The 19,008-nt window shown below is 43.2% G+C and overlaps 1 protein-coding gene and 1 long non-coding RNA gene across 4 annotated transcripts in view; one reads left to right on the top strand and one right to left on the bottom strand.

Annotated features, from left to right (window-relative positions):
• The window catches only part of LOC128326426 (WAS/WASL-interacting protein family member 1-like), a 13,536-nt gene extending 4,833 nt beyond the window's left edge, over nucleotides 1-8,703 (top strand). Inside the window, exons 1-2 of one of the 3 annotated variants that reach the window (XM_053253209.1) lie at nucleotides 917-1,309; nucleotides 6,629-8,703. In XM_053253209.1, coding sequence (XP_053109184.1) covers nucleotides 1,303-1,309; nucleotides 6,629-7,485 — 864 coding nt within the window. In that variant the 5' untranslated portion in view covers nucleotides 917-1,302 and the 3' untranslated portion in view covers nucleotides 7,486-8,703. Of the gene's footprint in view, nucleotides 1-916; nucleotides 1,310-2,826; nucleotides 3,335-6,628 lie in introns of those variants that run through there. The other 2 variants (XM_053253208.1, XM_053253207.1) reach the window with 2 other exon arrangements.
• The window catches only part of LOC128326429 (uncharacterized), a 20,977-nt gene extending 7,050 nt beyond the window's left edge, over nucleotides 1-13,927 (bottom strand). Inside the window, exon 1 of the long non-coding RNA XR_008308044.1 lies at nucleotides 13,295-13,927. This is a non-coding gene — a long non-coding RNA (uncharacterized LOC128326429). The remainder of the gene's footprint in view (nucleotides 1-13,294) is intronic.
• Nucleotides 13,928-19,008: the final 5,081 nt, after the last annotated feature.

The following is a 19,008-nucleotide window of genomic DNA, read 5'->3' on the forward strand; positions in this document are numbered from 1 at the left end:
ATGCTAGATGTAGTTTGCGGGAGAAACACAAATGCAACATAAATGAAGAAACGCTAACACAGATGCAAAGCACAAATGCACACAGACACAATACAAAAACATATGCAACAGCCTACACACACAGAGTCACACCACTGCTTGCCACACACAAACACAGAAACACACGCATAACACAGAGACGTGCAAATTCATAAGCACATGCACACAACAAACAAATGCATAAAAACACTCACAGAGTACCTAAACGTGCGCACATGAAAACAAGCACATCCACATACACATGCAACACATGCAGATGTATCCACACAGAAACATAAACACATGGATATTGAACACAAGCATACACACAGAAACTTGTAAATACAGTATATTTTTGAGAATGTTGTGTATTTATGGGGGGGAAATGGTCTTGCCGGTTTGTTTTTTTGTCCCGGTGGTCTTTGTTCTAATTCTTATAGCAGTCTTTTTGTTAGTTAAGAAGTTGATTAATGTACTGTGTTATGAAAGGAAATGCAAACAGCCCTGAGCTATTTTTGGAGAGGTGGTATAAAAATAAAATTAATTAATTAATTAATTAATTAATTAAATATTGTGGATGGGGCTAAGAGTGAGGGAGTAGCTTACCGTAGATCATTAACTGAGCCGATAGCAAAAGTAAGATTTGAACGCAGAACTTCACTTCTTGGGTAATGTATTGCACCACTGCTCTTAAGAGTGCCCTCTCACTTTCTGCAACACAGGAATAAAAAGGTGCCAGGCATAATAGTAAGAGGACCACAGGCTCCTAGATCCTGCGAGAGCTTGAGCCTTCCATTCAACAGTGGTTGGCTCTCACTAATGAGATACAGTGCTGGCAATTATGAATCCTGAAAGCCTAGCATCTTGGGCTTCCATTCAAACCCTGAAGAGATGTCAAATGGCCAGCTGGATTTGAACATGATTCTTGGGATTTTGCAATAGGTTTCTGCTTCTGAAAGTCATGATGGTTTGATGGATGGTAGGGAGTCTATGAAGATTGGTTGTCTACCAGACTGCATGAACTGAGTTTCCTTTCACTAACTTTCACTAACAGGAGTTGTGGCTCCTGCTCTGCTCTGCTGCTTTCTGTCATGATGTCATCTTATGGCCCCTACATCACAATCTCCAGGTTGCCATAGGACTGCAACCCATTTTTTGGCATCATCGCTATTCAGTTGTCCATTTCTCAACTGGTATCACAGCTGATAACAGTTTGGGAGTGTGTCTCTGAGACATTATATATCAGTTTGATATTTGAGAGTTTGAGAGAGTTCGTGTCTCATCATGGCAGGTAAGAACTTATACCGTTAGATTGAGTGGGCATGGTAGCGCTCCTTTAGTTCAGGTGAGTGGCCAAAGGGAGAAAAAAAGGTTCTGCCATCATGACCCTCAAAATTCTATTGCTTATAAACATGACAGCTGTTGAACTAATAACTTGAAACATGGCCTGTGTGGTCTGCTTGATGAGGTCTAATTAGATTCTGTTGCAGGCGCAGTGTCTGTCTCTTTAATGATGGAAAGTGACCCTTTAGGGAAGCGGGGGAGAGGGGAGACATATTGGGAAAGCCGATGGCTCTTTAGAGCAATGTGAGGAAGAAGCCGTGTGTGGGGTTATTTCGGAGTCGGCCTGTAGCGTCCTTCCCTTCCGCCTCCCAATCTTCTCTTGTCTGTCAGGCCGAGAATTCCCTGACACTGCTCTCAGTGGACGGTGCCCGGCTGCTCTCACTCCCCCCGGTCAGGATGGGAGGGACAGCAACTTCCAACACATTTAACTTCCTTAAATGTGTTAACAGTTAACACTGTTAACTTCCAACACATTTGACATCTCTTCAGGGTTTGAATGGAAGCCCAAGATGCTAGATGTAGTTTGCGGGAGAAACACAAATGCAACATAAATGAAGAAACGCTAACACAGATGCAAAGCACAAATGCACACAGACACAATACAAAAACATATGCAACAGCCTACACACACAGAGTCACACCACTGCTTGCCACACACAAACACAGAAACACACGCATAACACAGAGACGTGCAAATTCATAAGCACATGCACACAACAAACAAATGCATAAAAACACTCACAGAGTACCTAAACGTGCGCACATGAAAACAAGCACATCCACATACACATGCAACACATGCAGATGTATCCACACAGAAACATAAACACATGGATATTGAACACAAGCATACACACAGAAACTTGTAAATACAGTATATTTTTGAGAATGTTGTGTATTTATGGGGGGGAAATGGTCTTGCCAGTTTGTTTTTTTGTCCCGGTGGTCTTTGTTCTAATTCTTATAGCAGTCTTTTTGTTAGTTAAGAAGTTGATTAATGTACTGTGTTATGAAAGGAAATGCAAACAGCCCTGAGCTATTTTTGGAGAGGTGGTATAAAAATTAAATTTAATTAATTAATTAATTAATTAATTATTGTGGGTGGGGCTAAGAGTGAGGGAGTAGCTTACCGTAGATCATTAACTGAGCCGATAGCAAAAGTATGATTTGAACCCAGGACTTCACGGCTTCTTGAGTAATGTATTGCACCACTGCTCTTAAGAGTGCCCTCTCACTTTCTGCAACACAGGAATAAAAAGGTGCCAGGCATAATAGTAAGAGGATCACAGGCTCCTAGATCCTGCGAGCACTTGAGCCTTCCATTCAACAGTGGATGGCTCTCACTAATGAGATACAGTACTGGCAATTGAGTACCAGTTGCAGGCGAGTAACAGCAGAAGAGAGGGCATGCTCTCAACTCCTGCCTGTGGCTTCCAGCGGCATCTGGTGGGCCACTGTGTGAAACAGGATGCTGAACTAGATGGTCCTTGGCCCTGATCCAGCCGGACTGTTCTTATGTTCAGTTATGAAGCCTGAAAGCCTAGCATCTTGGGCTTCCATTCCAACCCTGAAGATATGTCAAATAGCCAGCTGGATTTGAACACGATTCTTGGGATTTGGGGACAGGTTTCCCCTTCTGAAAGTCAAGATAGTTTGATGGATGGTAGGGAGCCTATGAAGATTGGTTGTCTACCAGACTGCATGAACTGAGTTTCCTTTCACTAACTCTTTTGTGAGTTGTGGCTCTTGCTCTGCTCTGCTGCTTTCTGTCATGATGTCATCTTATGGCCCCTACATCACAATCTCCAGGTTGCCATAGGACTGTAAGCCATTTTTTGGCATCATCGCTATTCAGTTGTCCATTTCTCAACTGGTATCACAGCTGAGAGCAGTTTGGGAGTGTGTCTCTAGCAGTTTATCTCTTTGAGAGTTTTAGTGTTTATAATTCAGAGTTTGTGTCTCATCATGGCAGGTAAGAACTTATACCATTAGATTATGTGGGTATGGTAGTTCACGCGAGTGGCCAAAAAAAACAAAGGGGGGGGGGTTCTGCCATCATAACCCTCAAAATTCTATTGCTTATGAACATGACAACAGTTGAACTAATAACTTGAAACACGGCTTGTGTGATCTGCTTGATGAGGTCTAATTAGATTCTATTGCAGGCGCAGTGTCTGTCTCTTTAATGATGGAAAGTGACCCTTTAGGGAAGCGGGGGAGAGGGGAGACATATTGGGAAAGCCGATGGCTCTTTAGAGCAATGTGAGGAAGAAGCTGTGTGGGGGTTTTTTCCGGAGTCAGCCTGTAGCATCCTTCCCTTCCGCCTCCCCATCCTCTCTTGTCTGTCAGGCCGAGAGTGGCTGCTTCAGAATTACCTCACACTGCCCGGCTGCCGCCCCTCCCCCCGGTCAGGATGCTGACAGGAAAACTGCCCTTGACTTCTGCGATAGGAAGGTCTCCTGGGCTTCAATGGGCAGGGCTATGTTTCCTACACCTCTTTTCTATTTTAAAAAACACTGAGGCGATTTCATCGACATTTAACCTATTGTCTGCATATCCATCCCCAGCACAGCATCCCTCCAGTGGCCGTTGCTGGTGTCTATCTTATGTTTCTTTTTTACATTGTGAGCCCTTTGGGGACAGGGAGCCATTTTACTTATTTATTTATATCTATGTAAACCACTTTGGGAACTTTTGGTGAAAAGTGATCTATAAGTATTTGTTTTATTTGTATTCAGACCAGAAACGCACAAAAGTACACACACGACACTCACACACGACAGAAAGGCACACATGTAACCCAAATTGCACGCACAAAATACAAAACATGCAGAAACACACATAAACTCACAACGAAACAGCACACAAATACACAAATGAACAAACACAGATGCAACTAAACTATTTAGGGTAGTGAAATTCAAAACAAATTGTGAGGAGCTCCAAAGGGATCTTTCCAAATTGTGTGAGTGTGTGACAAAATGGCAAATCTGGTACAAATGTAATGCCATGTATATTTTATTTTATTTATTTATTGTTACATTTAGATACCACCTTTCGTTAAAGGACAACCCCAAGGCGGTTGTGTATGGCAAGCACTTGTGTGACTCTACGTGTGTAGGCTGTTGCATATGTTTTTGTACTGTGCCTGTGTGCATTTGTGCTTTGCATCTGTGTTTGTGTTTTTTCATTAATGTTGCATTTGTATTTGTTCCGCATATTGGGGCAAAACCCACTAACTTCACATATATTTGTATATATACTGATGGGGTCCGAGCTGTCCCTACGATCCATCAAATCATCTTTACTTTCAGAAAGGGAAACCTCTCCCCAAATCCCAAGAATCATGTTCAAATCTAGCTGACCATTTGACATCTCTTCAGGTTTGAATGGAATTCCAAGATGCTAGATGTAATATGCGGAACAAATACAAATGCAACATTAATGAAAAAACACAAACACAGATGCAAAGCACAAATGCACACAGACACAGTACAAAAACATATGCAACAGCCTACACACATAGAGTCACGCAAGTGCTTGCCATACACTAACGCAGAAACAGAGAAATACACACATAACACAGAGACATGCAAATGCAAAAGCACATGCACACAACAAATGCATAAAAACACTCATAGAGATACATAAACATATACACATGAAAACAAGCACATCCACAAACACATGCAACACAAGCAGATGTATCCACACAAAAGCACAACCACATGGATATTGAACACAAGCATACACACCCAAACATGTCTAAATACATAATGTATTTTGAGAATGTTGTCTATTTATAGGGAAATCTGGTCTTGCTGGGTTTTTTTGTGTGTGTGCTGGTGGTCTTCGCTCTAATTCTTATAGCAGTCTTTTTGTTAGTTAAGAAGTTGATTAATATACAGTGGCATGAAAGGAAATGTTTGATGCAAAAGTCTGAACTTTTAAATGCTTGTATCAAAGAAAGAGATGCCCTTAGCGCTGATCTTAAAGTATCTGTTAACATTGGCAAGGAACTTACCGAATCACATATTTGAGCAATCGTGTTCAGGAACTAGAAACTGTTAGATACCTTTTAACTAGTGAAAATAGTGCCTTTAAAGAAAAGTTTTCAGAGTCTAAAACTTACACCCAACTTTTAAAAACTCGATGCAGTCAGATGCTTGATTATGTAACTCAGAGAGAGAAAGGGACGCGAATAAGCATGCTGCTGTGTACTTTCTCAATCAGACCCACCTCACTGCTAGCATTGAGCATGCAAGTAATATATCAGCAATCTCTAATCAGCTAGAGGCCAAGCCTGAGTCTCTCCTGGCATTTGAACCTCCAGTTTCCCCTTCACCCCCATCCAATTCAACCCTCCTCCTTTGCCCAGGATTAACGCAGGGAAGGAGGCCCCTAGCAAAAGCAACTCACAGTCCAGTCTAACTTTTGCCCTCTCCCTCTTGTATTGGTCATGTACCAGGGTGCTGTGCCAACAGGGGCAATGCAACAGGGGACACATTGTTGCATCCTGTGGTGACAATAGATCCAGCCTTGCCAGCAGGAGTGGAGGAAGTACCTAGCTACCAAGTAGAAGAAGTAAACATTCCCAAAGTGGCTAACCCAATAGTGCCTGTGGTCTATAGCCACACAGAAACCATAGTTAATGGTGGCCAGCCTAATGTAGCAGAATCTGCTAAAACAAGAGCCTGTACGGCAACCAAAGTCCAATGGAAGTCTTTAACAAGGAGGACATGGTGTCCTGGTTCGCTGCTTTCATGTCCCTCAATCCCCAATCCACAGGGGCTGGCATAGATCAAATAGGCACGCTAGCTGCCAAAGGAGCAGACAAGTTGACTTTAAGACATGGCATCAGCCAAGCTACCAGGTTTAGTATGTCTCCAATTATCTGGATGAGAGAAGCCCTGCACATCCTTCGCCCAGGGGACACATATACCAAATCGACCACAATGAAAAACAAGGTCCCACAGAACCATTGGATGCTTATGGCCTTGAAAGCACTTCAGGAGGGCAATAAGCCTGGCTCTCTGGCTAGATCCAGGTCAGGGGTCTCTGGGTGTTCCTCTCCTGGATCAAAATCTCCAAGGCTAGCTAGTCCTGGGGAACTCCGAGCAATGGGTCCCCCACATCATTCAAAGTTAACATTAATATAATAGCAATGTAAACCTCTGAGACTTGCCTTTGACCAAAAATGTATTTAAAATGTGTAAAAAAAAAATTTAAAAATGAAATCAAGAATTCTTTCTTTCTTTCCTTCCAGGGGCAGAAGACGCAAGAACAAACAAGAGCAGGCCCACCAGCTCCAGCAGCCACTTGGGGGACCGGAAGCTGCTGCTGTCCGCCCTGCTGCAGCAGCCTGGGGCTGGTTCTGAGAAAACCACCCTTTTCTTGGGTGATCCCGCACCTGTGGCGGGATCACCCAAGAAAAGGGTGAAGTATCCAAAAATATCTACCAGCCAGCCCCAGGCAGCAAGCTGCAGCGAGGGGAAGCCGCCACAGGAGGGCAGACCACCAGCCCTCCTGGGGAAGATCCCCCAAGCCGGTCTTCGTCTGGGCAATGCCCGGGCCGGGAGTGTGCCTTCTGGGGTGAAACCCCTTCCCCACCTGGGGGAGGGGAGACACCCCAGAAGGTTGCTGGAGACCACGGTGGACCCTGAAAAAGGATTGATATCTATCCCCAGGAGCAAGGGGGCTGTGGACCTTGGGGGGGCCGGGCAGGGCTTCTTCTCCCTGGGGGAGAGCCATTTCTCTGGCCGGCCCAGTGAGATGGCTCTTCCCCAGATCGCGTCATCTGAGAAGAAGACCCTGACCCCAATGGGGAGACCTCCGCCAAAGCCACTGCCATCAAAATGGCAGGATCCATCGGCTCGGCGGAGAGTCGAACCATTGCCAGCGCTGACAATCAAAGCGCTGGGGCCCCCCAAGATAGGGCCACCCCCTTGCTACTGGGGACGTCCACCGATGGTCTCCAGCTCCGTGGCCACACCAACGCCACCACACTCCCGGCCAAATCCACGCCCTTGGGAAAATCTATCTAACCTTTCCCAAGGGCCGTGGATTCAGGGGCAGCCCTTACGGAGACCGGCTGATCTTCCGGCGGCAACCCCTCGGAGGTGAGACAGCAGCAGTGGAAGGGACCCCCCCCCAAATACCATCACCTGGCTGCTGGAGCACCCCTGCTACCTCTTGCTGATTCATTTCCTATTATCTTGGCATTCAAATAGAAAGAGGAGAGGAAGTTACCTTCTCAACTGGAAACAGAAGATAAAGGATCTACTAGAATGTCAGATGCCACTGAGGCCAGTACACAAATGGAAACAAACTTCCTGAAGCAAGATCAACATAGTTGCCAGACAACAGTCTATACAGAAGATCAATTGGGAAACTTCTGTACATAGCAACAGTCACAAAGGCAGACATAGCTGCGGCAGTCGGAATTCTGAGCAGAAGAGTAAGTGCACCAATCAAGAACGACTGGACTGCAGTCAAAAGACTGGGAAGATACCTGAAGGGTACAGAGCACTTCAAACTTATTATACCAGCAAGCAGTAACCCCAGACAAGTGGGATACATAGACACAGATTGGGCCAAGGACAGAACTGATTGCAAGTCCACAAGCAGACACCTGTTTTACTATGGAGGCGGAGCCATCAGTTTGACTAGCCCAAAGTAGTCCATTGTGCTTTCATCCAGAGAAGCAGAATACATATCAGCTGGCCAAAGAAGCCACATGGCTACACAAGCTACTGTTAGACTTTGGATCTGATGAGCCAAAAATGTCTGAGGACAACTGAGATGTCTGAGGACAACCAAACGTGTATCCAACTTTCTCTGAGGGAAAGGACCATGTCTCAAACAAAGCACATAGAAGCAAATAACCACTATGTTTGAGGGCACAAGAAGAATGAGCTAATTAAGCTGAAGTATTACCCCACTCAAGACCCCACTCAAGACAGCAGATGGGCTGACCAAGCAGCTACCATGAGAAAGGTTCCAGAATCTTCGAAAGAAGTTGGGAGTTGTAGATCAGTGCATGAGATGATGAGAAGGGGTGTTGGAGATGCAGCTTCTGATGCCATTAACTCTTAGGACCAGCAACCCTATTAACATCTAGGGGCACTGAGGTAGAGATAATGAGCAAAGGAACCCCTTCTCTGACTATGCTTTCTCTACCCTACTTGCCTTTTGTTGGACTGATAGTCTCAGGTTTCATTCTATCACCTGGAAAGAGAGAGAGACTTCTGTGTTCTCCCTTCCCCTCTTCCATTATGTAGTAACCAGTCAGGCTTATCTATTTATCTGATGTATTTTCTAAATAAACTACTTGACTTAGAATTTTAACTCCATGTCTCCAGACAAAATTATTTAGCAATGTTCTCTTTACCAGTGCACTTCTGCGGCAGCTGGGGTAGATAAACTAATCTCCCCTCCAAGCTCACTAACATGTTGAACATGTATTTGTCAGCAGAAATTGTTTTAACTTGTGAATATGATCACTGTGACATGCATGCAACATAGTAAACCGGTACTTTATGCATGCTATTTCCAATAATTGTTTAATTTGACAATCTAGTGGATAGACACATTTTCTTATTTCTGTAAATAGAACTTGTCTTAAAAGATGAACATTATTACTTTGTCCAAGCACATTTTTTTTACTACAAAGAAACAAAGCATCCAAACACTCCTGCTGTTGTAGCCTCTTCTATCCTAGAATTAGTGGAGTAGAATTTCTAGAGTGTAAATCAGTTAAAATTTGAACATGCACAATGAACTTGGTTGCTCTGATACCATGACTTTCACATGCCATGCATATTTCATAAAGCAGTAGTTCAATATAAAGAGATGTTTGGAGGGCCAAAGCAGTTCCCAGCAACTTCCATGATTTGTCACCAAACATACCTATTCCAAGTCAGTTCCTCAGTTTCCTTATCCTGATGCCCACTGTCCTATGAGAAGACGTTCACTACCTTGAATATATCCCAATGATTGATTGAGTGCTGTCAAGTCTGTGTCGACTCTTAGCGACCACAGATATAGATTCTCTCTAGGATGATCTGTCTTCAACTTGGCCTTTTAGGTCTCTCAGTGGTGCATTCTAGTGATGTGCATGAAACCGTTTGGAGGCCCTTTTATGGGCCTCTGGAAAGGTTAAAACACCAGGCGGTTCAAAGGTTTGAAGGCGGGGGGGCGTAACTTTAAGGGCAGGGAAAGGATGCACTTACCCACCACCACCACGTGTCTTCTGCTGGCGCTTGCTAAAAAACCAGTCCGATGGGGTAGCAGTGTACCTCCCTGCCTACCCGCCCTCTCTTCGAATTGGAAGTAAGCAGAAGTAGCCTGTGCGTGTGTGCATGTTGGGCTTGCTCATGTACACGTCGGGTTTGCTTGCATGCACGTGGGGGGCATGCGTGCCGACGTGCTTACGTGCACGGCTACTTCTGCTTAATTCTGGTCTGAGGAAAGCACGGGGCATCAGTGAGATACGCTGCTGCCCCGCCAGTCTGGTTTTTTGTGAGCACTGATGGGGGAAACGTGGTGGGGGGTTATAAGTGCACCCCCCTGCCCTTAAAGTTATCCCCTCCCCCACCTTCAAACCAGCCCCTGCTGGTTCTATGTACATCTCTAGTGCGTTCATTACTGTCATAATTAAGTCCATCCACCTTGCTGCTTTTCTTCTCCTTTTCTTCTCTTGCATTGTCCTTTTCTTCTCTTTCCTTCAACTTTCCCCAGCATTATAGACTTCTCAAGAGAGCTGAGTCTTTGCATAATGTGTCCAAAGTATGATAGTTTGAGCCTGGTCATTTGTGCCTCGAGTGAAAATTCTGGATTGATTTGTTCTATTATCCATATGTTTGTTTTCCTGGCTGTCCATGGTATCCTCAAAAGTCTTCTCCCGCACCAAAGTTTAAAAGCGTCAATATTGTTTTGTTCTGCTACTTCAAAGTCCGGCTTTTGTATCCATAGAGTGTCATGGGGGAAACCATTGTCCGATTTCTAATCTTTGTAGGTATAGACGGCATCTAAATATCCTTTCCAAAGTCTTCATTGCAACCCTACCAAGTGCTAGTCTGCGGCGTATTTCTTGACTGCTGGATCCTTTACTGTTGACAGTCAATCCTAAAAGGCAGAAGCTAACCCCTGCTTCAGTGTCTTCATTCTCAATGCTGAGGATGGTTGCTGTACCCGTTGTTATTAGTTTAGTCTTCTTTACATTTAGTCATAGTCCCATTTTTTTCACTGTGCTCCTTGCTGTGCTACTAGAGCTTGCAGATCATCTGCATTCTCAGCTATCAGAGTAGTGTCATCAGCGTAGCACAGGTTATTGATGTTTCTTCCTCAAGCTTTAAAACCATGCTCATCTTCTTCCAGTCCAGCTTCCCTCAGTATATGTTCAGCATATAAGTTGAATAAATAAGGAGAAAGTATACAACCTTGTCTTACTCCTTTGCTGATCTGGAACCAGTGTGTTTCGCCATGTTTTGTCTGGACTGTGGCTTCCTGTCCTGTGTATAAATTTCTTATGAGAACAATGAGATATTCTGGGATGTCCATTTTCCTAAAGATATTCCACAACTTGACATGGTTGATGCAATCAAAGGCTTTTCTGTAATCAATAAAGCACATATTGACATATTTTTGATATTCTTTGGCTTTCTCAATTATCCAGCATGCATCAGCAATAAAGTCTCTTATTCCTTGGCCTTTTCTAAAACCAGCTTTAACATCCGGCATTTCCCTTTCCACGGAGGGCTCTAATCTGCATTGGATGATCGCGAGCATTATTTTGCTAGCATGTGAAATTAAGGATATTGTGTGATGGTTTGCACAATCTGTTAAGTCTCCTTTCTTTGGTATTGGTATGTATACTGACTTCTTCCAGTCTGATGGCCACTGTGGTGTTCTCCAAATTTACTGGCATAGTTTGGTTAGAGCCTTGACTGATTCTTCTTCTGCTGCCTGGCATACTTCTATAGCTATTCCATCAATTCCTGTAGCCTTCTGACTTGGTAATGACCAGAGTGCTGATCTAACTTCATCTTCCTGTACTAGAAGTTCTTGCAATACGGAATATCTTCTAGAGTATCTTGGATGTTGGCATCCCTGCTATACAGATGTTCAGTATACTCCTTTCTTCTCTGTTTGATCTTCTCTGAATCAGTTACTCTCTGTCCTTTGTTATCCAACATACCCATTTGAGGTTGGAACCTCCCTCTGAGTTCAGAGATCTTTTGGAAAACTTGCCTTGTTTTTCCATGTCTATTTCCATCCTCAAGATCTTTACAGATGTCATTGTAGTATTGCTCCTTGACTCTTCTAACAGCTTTCTGAAATTCCCTATTAAGTTCCTTCCTGAGGTCTTTGTCTTTCTTGACTTTGGCTTCTCTCCTATTCTTGGCAATTTCCACCTTCTGTTCTGATATCTATTTTGCTTTCTTCTGTTTCTTGGTCTTTGGCAGTCTCTTTTCACATTTGTCCTTCATAACTTCTTTGATTTCACAAAAAGTCCTTAAAAACAGGATCCACTGTAAAATTCCACTTCCTCATGTGTTTAAGCCTCTCTAATGCAAAGGGTACTGACTTCATGCAAACTTACCTTCAGGGTATCTGGCGACTTAAAAGGCAAGCTGAGAACAGTTCAACAGTGGTGAATAAATACCATAGCCTGCCATTTGTGGCTTGGCCCTGAAAATGAAGAGTTGCACTATGCCATGAACAGCATGGGGATCCCAAAGGAAATGCCCACAGCCCTGTGTCTGACTACCCTGTTTAAAGGGTGGTGTTTTGTTGCTGTTTTAATGTTTGTGGCATTTCCCCGCTTTTTAAACAAGGAATGCATAATAAATGCAATTGGTTATAACAATAGGACTAATGGGACCATGTTCTGAATGCAGAATGTCCCAGGTGCAATTCTTGGTACCTCAAGGTAAGACAAAAAGATCCCTGTTTAGAGCCATGGAAAGCCGCTGCCAGTCACTGTTGACAAAGCTGACCCCAATGAACCAAGAGTCTGGCTCAGTATAAAGTTTCATATTCAGTAAAGTAAACTGAAATCTTACTGATAGACTGCAATTTCAAAAGCATTCTAAATATCCTTTTGAAAAGTAGGAGTGTTATGTCAATATTATTGTTCATTTTGCTGTACTTTTAAAATGACTGATGAACACTGAAGGAGCCTCTAAACAACAACGCATGTATTCATGTTTTTAAAAAGCAAACATGCGGATATGATTTGTCAGAACAATTCCTATAGAACAAATTATAGCAACTATTCATTAAAGTGACACTCTTTATTTTCTTTCAGATTCACAAGCATTTCTCCAACCGGTTGTCAGATAATAAGGGTTGCAAGATAATACTATAGATGTGAAATACCTTGGGCTACTTCATTTATACATTTTGCTGCCATAATTTACAATGAAATGTTTTTGTGGGCTAGGATACCAGTTCCTCTATATATGATTTATAGAATGCTTATAAACGAGTCCTTTTAGCAAATTGCTGCATATATTTGTACAGTTTCTGCTGTGATAATTTATATGCATTCTCAAGTGGTTGCTTTTTTATTTTAATCTGGAATCCACTCTTATGTTTAGGTCATCATCAATAATAGAGATATGCTAATTTAACCATGATAATTTTTGTGTGCAAAATTCAATATAAAATGGTAACATTCTTTTTAAAATCTGGATGGTATGTAGAAGAAATTCAGTTGATTCTTCATGAAAATGGCCATTTTCCTATTAGCAACAATAATAAGGATGGCAAAGTAAGGGATCAGAAATGTCAAGCCTACTTATCCAATGCTACTAGAGGTGAATTGCAAAATCTTCAGACCAGTAAATTTGATGCCAGTGTTAAATACATCAGTTAGATGTAATATTGAAAGTTATAAAAGGTTAATAAAATAGTAGAAAAAACATACTTTTCCTGAAGAGGAAAATAATTTCTGTATTATCTGTGGTTGTCAACATTGTGGTTAGTATAACATTTCACAGAAGAAAATTATAATATCCATGTTGTAGACATTGTTCAGTCTAGCAGTTTGTTCATTCAGCATGAAGAAACCCTGAGTAAAAAAAAAAAAGAGAGAGAGAGAGATTTGCAGCAAAAAGGACAAGGATAGATAGTCCTGCTTGGGCAACCCTTTCCACTTTCCTGTGAGGCTTCTTCCCAGGCGCGTAACAACGATAGGGCAAGGGGAGACAGTTGTCTGGGGGCCCCACTGCCTGGAGGGGCCCCCCAGAGGCACCTCACGTGACTCCCCATTGCCCCCTGCCCAGCCCCAAGGCTCCTCAGCCACTTGCCCTGTTCGCCGTCTCTCCAGCTTGTTCTCCTGGCCGGCAATCGAGCAGCAGACACGCTGCAAAGAGCTCCTTTTCTCCCGCCTCTCAGCTGATCGGCGGGTGGGCGGGGCTTCCACGGAGGTCTGGTGTAGGCCTCTGTGAAGCCTGAACTCCAGTAGGGCCCAAGCAAGCCAGGAAGGAGGAGGCAGCCAGAGAGGCCTCCACTGTTCTCTGCAGCAGAAGACCCCCTGCTGCCAGGTAGAGTGTGAACTCCTTTTTGTGGTTACCTTCCCCACCCCCCCACCCGGATATATAGGGATCTGCTTGCCATAGGGCTTTGATATGGGGGGGAGGGACTGAGAAGTCTCTGAATATTTATTTTTAAACAGCTTGGAAAATTTGCTGGCTTAAAAAAACTATCTAAAAAGTCCTATAAGTGGCTTGTTTCATGGCAGAAAATTACAAAAACTTCTGGAAGAAACAGTATTATATTTATTTTATTCATTCATTTATAAATGCACTTATGTTCAAGTTGTTTTGCAACCCAGAAGGTCTGAGTGAGAACTGTGAAGCATGTCTTCTGCTTTTATTTTATTTTATTTTTCTTGTGTGTGAACTGCTCCCCAATAACTTGCAGGGACTTCAGGGTAAATCTGGCCAACATGTGAATGCAGCACCTCTATTCCAGAGGAGATGTGTGTTAAAGGGCTTTAAAAGCCTCCTGTGAAAAACCTCCTGCAATCAAACTTGACTGAATTTGTTCAGAATTCTGAGAAAACAAACATAGGCTCACCCTGCATGGTTGAAAGTCTCCTTTGCTAATCTGCAGCGAGGGGCCCATTTTAATCATTCATCTTTCTAGTGTGTTCTAGGCATTAAAAGTAAAACAAATGTATAGTACTCAATGTATATCACTGTATATTGTAACGTGTGCGTGTGTGTATTCAGTGAAATGTATTTCCAGACAGCATACTTATTTTGGAATATCAGACTTAAATCCTTGGGGGCCTGGGGTGTGCGGAAGCCCTGGACTTTGAGTGGGGGGGCCCCATTTTAAAATCTTGTCTCTGGGCCCACTCCAACCTTGCTACGCCCCTGCTTCTTCCCCAGATGCAGCCTTCCTAAATTAGCAGTTATTGGTTTGAAATAAAGCCCAAGATTGTGAGTGCCCACCCAAGATTATTGCCTTTTTCCAAAGCAGAACATTTTGTAATGTATCTTCAGTTATGTCACCACAGATTGTTTCAGGCTTTACAAACTCTGTGGGGAAGCTGGTGGAAACACACTCTGCATGGTAGCTTCCAACACTTGGCAGCCAGTGGAGAATTGAGGGAAGTAGAAATACTAGTGAATCCCAAAATGATCCCAGATATAATTGGATGCCTTTTAAACAGACAAAAGGATTTTAATGTTGAAGCATCTAGAGGAGCAATTCAAATGAAAACCTCTCACACACAATTAGAGGACAGGCCAAGAGTGTGTTGGCACGTCTGCCAGTGACGGCACTGCATATGGTTGTTTCTGTGCACATATTGTGTTTGGGTTGTGTGTATGTGTTTCTGCATGTACTTTTGTGTTCATGCATGTGTATGTGTGCATGTATTTCCCTTTGTATATGTTTGCATGTGTGTGCATATGCTTGTGTGTTCATAGGTGTATGTTTGTATGCATCCATGTGCATATGTTTATCCATGTGCACATATGTGTGTTTGTGTTTGCCTGGTTATGTGTGTTTGCCTGTTCATATGAGTACATGTGCACTTGTTTGTATGTGTGCATGTGTTTGTGAATGTGTGTGTGTGTGTGTTCACTTGTGTGTGCATGTGCATGTGTGTTTTGTCATGCTTTGTGCATGTGTTTCTTGTGTATGCTTCTGCATGTACACATGTGTGTTTCTGTGTATGCACATGTGTTGTGCATATGTGCACGTATTTCTGTTGTGTGTTTGCGCATGTGTGTGTTTTCTACGTATTTTTAATAGGCATTGCATTTGCAATAGAATCCACTAGCTGTCTCACCCTGCCAATATCAGAGTAGTAGCAAATGTGTTAGCATTCTGGCTTCATTGTCAAACTGGCCACTTTCGGACATAACGGTTCTGTCCCCCACCTCGGCTTTCCCATCCACATTCAGACGAAATGGAGAGCGCTCTAGCTGCAGTCACGCTGACTGTAGAGAGGAGGGGGAATTGGCTGCTGGGGCTTCCTTCAGTAATAAAGGACAGCCCTGACCGCCATTGGCAGTCGGAGCGAGGGAGGAGCTTCCTCCCTCAACTCTGGTTGCAGAAGGGGGAAACTGTAGTGCCAGCATTCAGATGTAATGCTGACACCACACAACCAGAGTTAAAGGTGGCAGAAATCCATTCTGAACCCAAGGTACAGATTGGAGTTCAGGGAATGAAACAGCAGATCCATTTTCTGTCTTAACTCCAGTTGCCTGCATTCGGTCTTATGGCTACGAAAACTGGAGGAGAAGGGACTTCTGGTTTCATGTTACGTGCAAATGTGGCCCCTATTTAACGTCACAAGCACTTTCTAGCCATAGGCTTTAACAGAGCAGGGAAATGACTTTGGAACGGCTGCTGAAAACATCACCAAACCAGTAAAAGGCACCTTTTCCTATACAAGGCTGAACAGAGTACATCAGGCATTTTCACCAAATTTGGAAGTACACTTGTCCAAAGATTGGACAAAAAAGGGCCAATGGGTCAGTTTTCAACTCTTTGTAGCTTGTATTTGTGGCAATTTCCCCCCAGATTGCTTTGAAATTAGGAAATTTGTAGACTTGTCTAGTAAATCATGCATGCCAAGTTTGAAGTTATTAGCTCAACAGATATCATATTTATAAATAAGACAACTTAACATGACAGAACCTTCTCCCCCTTTTGCTACTCAACTAAAGGAGCACTCTTGACTCCTTTAATGCCACACTGGCAATCTGGGACTGAAGGACAACCTGTAAATTGACAAAAATAAATACATCTCAGCGGCGAAGCAGGAGTTTAGAGCACTGGCAGCTGCAGCAACAGAATTCCTCAGCAAACCCACATCTTTCCATTTCTTTCTAAAAAACAAATACAAACCTACCTGTAGATGCTGATCAGGACAATAGACCTCACCTTTCCAGAAATATGATTTTCATAAAAAGAGAAGGGCACACAGTTCTTATACCATGTAAAGTGCTAGGCACTGGCTTCATCCAACATTATGTTTTACTAGTCTATTATGCTTCTAAAAGGTGATGTTTGGAATTGTGTTGGTGTCATTTAAGAATGTCAGATTCCCTGTTTAGATACATGTTCTTCATATTGAACTTGTTTTTCCCTTCCTAAACGTTCACCTGCAAAATGAAATAGATAGTACTTAAAATATATGTTGTTGCTTAAAAAAAAAAGCACCATCAGAAGCAGCCACTAGCATTCCCTATTAGAAAAACCAAATGTGCAAGGTGTCTGATTTATTATAAGGTATAAAAACAAAATAAGGTCTTTTTAGTGTAAGAAAATACCTATATTATGTTTCCTGCTGTTATGAATAATGCAGCTTTTACTCCTTCAAAATTGTCATGGAAATTTCATAGAGCTGGCACTGAATTTAGTTAGCATTGCTGCAGAAATTAGCCCTGAAGTGCTGTGGATTCCTGCAGCCCCTGATGACAGTCTGAATGTAAATGTAATATACGTTTTTATTCCCCCAGCTGTTTTGCTTAACCACCTGGTATTATGTAAGGTAATGAGAATCAGATTTCAAATGAGAACGCTCATCATTGACACAGAATTGTGATGAGAAATCTCAGTGCTTTCATGCCAGAAAATGTTTAATTTAGGACTTTATTGAGTACTGAATACATTCTATAGTCTCCCTCTTCATCCTGACTTTTCTTTGTCTGGCACCATTCCTGGAGGACAATTTTATTCTAATGTGTAATATTTTTTACACAGGAGTACAGGGACTTAGGGTACAAAACAATAGTTCTGCCTTGTTCTCCTGCCTCCCAGGATAAGTAATACAACTCCAGACTAAAAAGGGGTGTGCTGAAAAAAATACCTAAAAAGCAAGTATGCAAAGATTCCATGTGCAACAAAAGCCAATATAAAACCAATAAATTATTTAGTTAACATTGAAACGGTACCCAAGATTTCTCCTCAAATTATAAAGTCGTTGGTCTTCAGTCATTTGAGAACTTGCATTGGCGTCTTCATAGAATTAGAATGTTAAGGCTTAAGAAAGTTCCCAAAAGTCATTTATGTGACACTAGAGATCTTACAATCAGTGAGAAGAGCTTGTAGGCTGTCTGTGCAGAAGGAGGGTTAAGCTTACCTTACCTGCAGATGATTGGCTAGCAGTCCCTGGGCAGGCAGATTGCCTTCTCAGACAAGCAGTGGCTCGCCCAACAGCTCTGGGGTTTGGGGTGCCAGGAAGCACCACCGGAGTCCAAATGATGCACCACACAAGTGTGTAGTGCATTACTGGGACACACACACACACACACAGGTGTGCCCGCCGTGGCTGCAAGCGGCCGCAGCAGACACATGATCCAAAAAATGAGGTTAAGTGAGCACTTGCTCCCTTAACCTCATTTTAGAATGAGGCTACTTTGGTGGGTTTGCTGCTGTGTAACCACCAGGACTGGGCGTGATCCCAGTGGTTCACATGAGCATGCAAAACCGAGCTGGGCTCCCTTAGCCTGGTTTTGCACGCTCGTGTGAATAGCCTCAAAGTCAAAACCTGGATAGGTGTAAACATAAGGGATCCAAATCTGAAAGCATAGAAGTCATGGGGATTCAGGCAATCCAATTGTCATGAGCAATTTGGGCTGGAAAAAAGTAGAGAGCTTTGTTAGAATGTCAACCTACGTTTGCAACATTTCAATCAGCAATGAAAGATAAGGAGGTCATTCTCACAACCAGCTCTACCTGGGTAGACAGCTGTACCCTGGGTAAAGCTGGTTGTGTGAACCACCAGGATTGGAACCAGTCCCAGTGATCCTTGACTGGGTAGCCTCTCCAGTCATGTGAATGCTCGGGCTGCCTGCAGCCCAAGCATCCGCAGAGCTGGGTGGCTAGAGCATCTGGAAGTGGGGAAATCCTCCAAAACACTAGAATCCTGGAGCAGTGCATTGTGGGCTGTCAGAGGACTTCCTCCTCCAGCTCCCAGTGCTGCTGATCGCTGCCATGCTACTCATGTGGGTGCACAACTGGCATAGTAAAGAACAGCTGCCACTTGTCTGGGAAGAGGCAGGCTCATCATACCTGCCTCCCTCACGCACCAACCCCCAGCCTTGCTGTTTGGTCATGTGCATGTCCTTAAGGAATCTGCAGAGTTCATTGAGCTGAACTGATATTTTACCCAGG

The sequence above is a fragment of the Hemicordylus capensis genome, chromosome 5 (assembly GCF_027244095.1).
Source record: "Hemicordylus capensis ecotype Gifberg chromosome 5, rHemCap1.1.pri, whole genome shotgun sequence".
In the NCBI taxonomy this organism is placed as follows: domain Eukaryota; kingdom Metazoa; phylum Chordata; class Lepidosauria; order Squamata; family Cordylidae; genus Hemicordylus; species Hemicordylus capensis.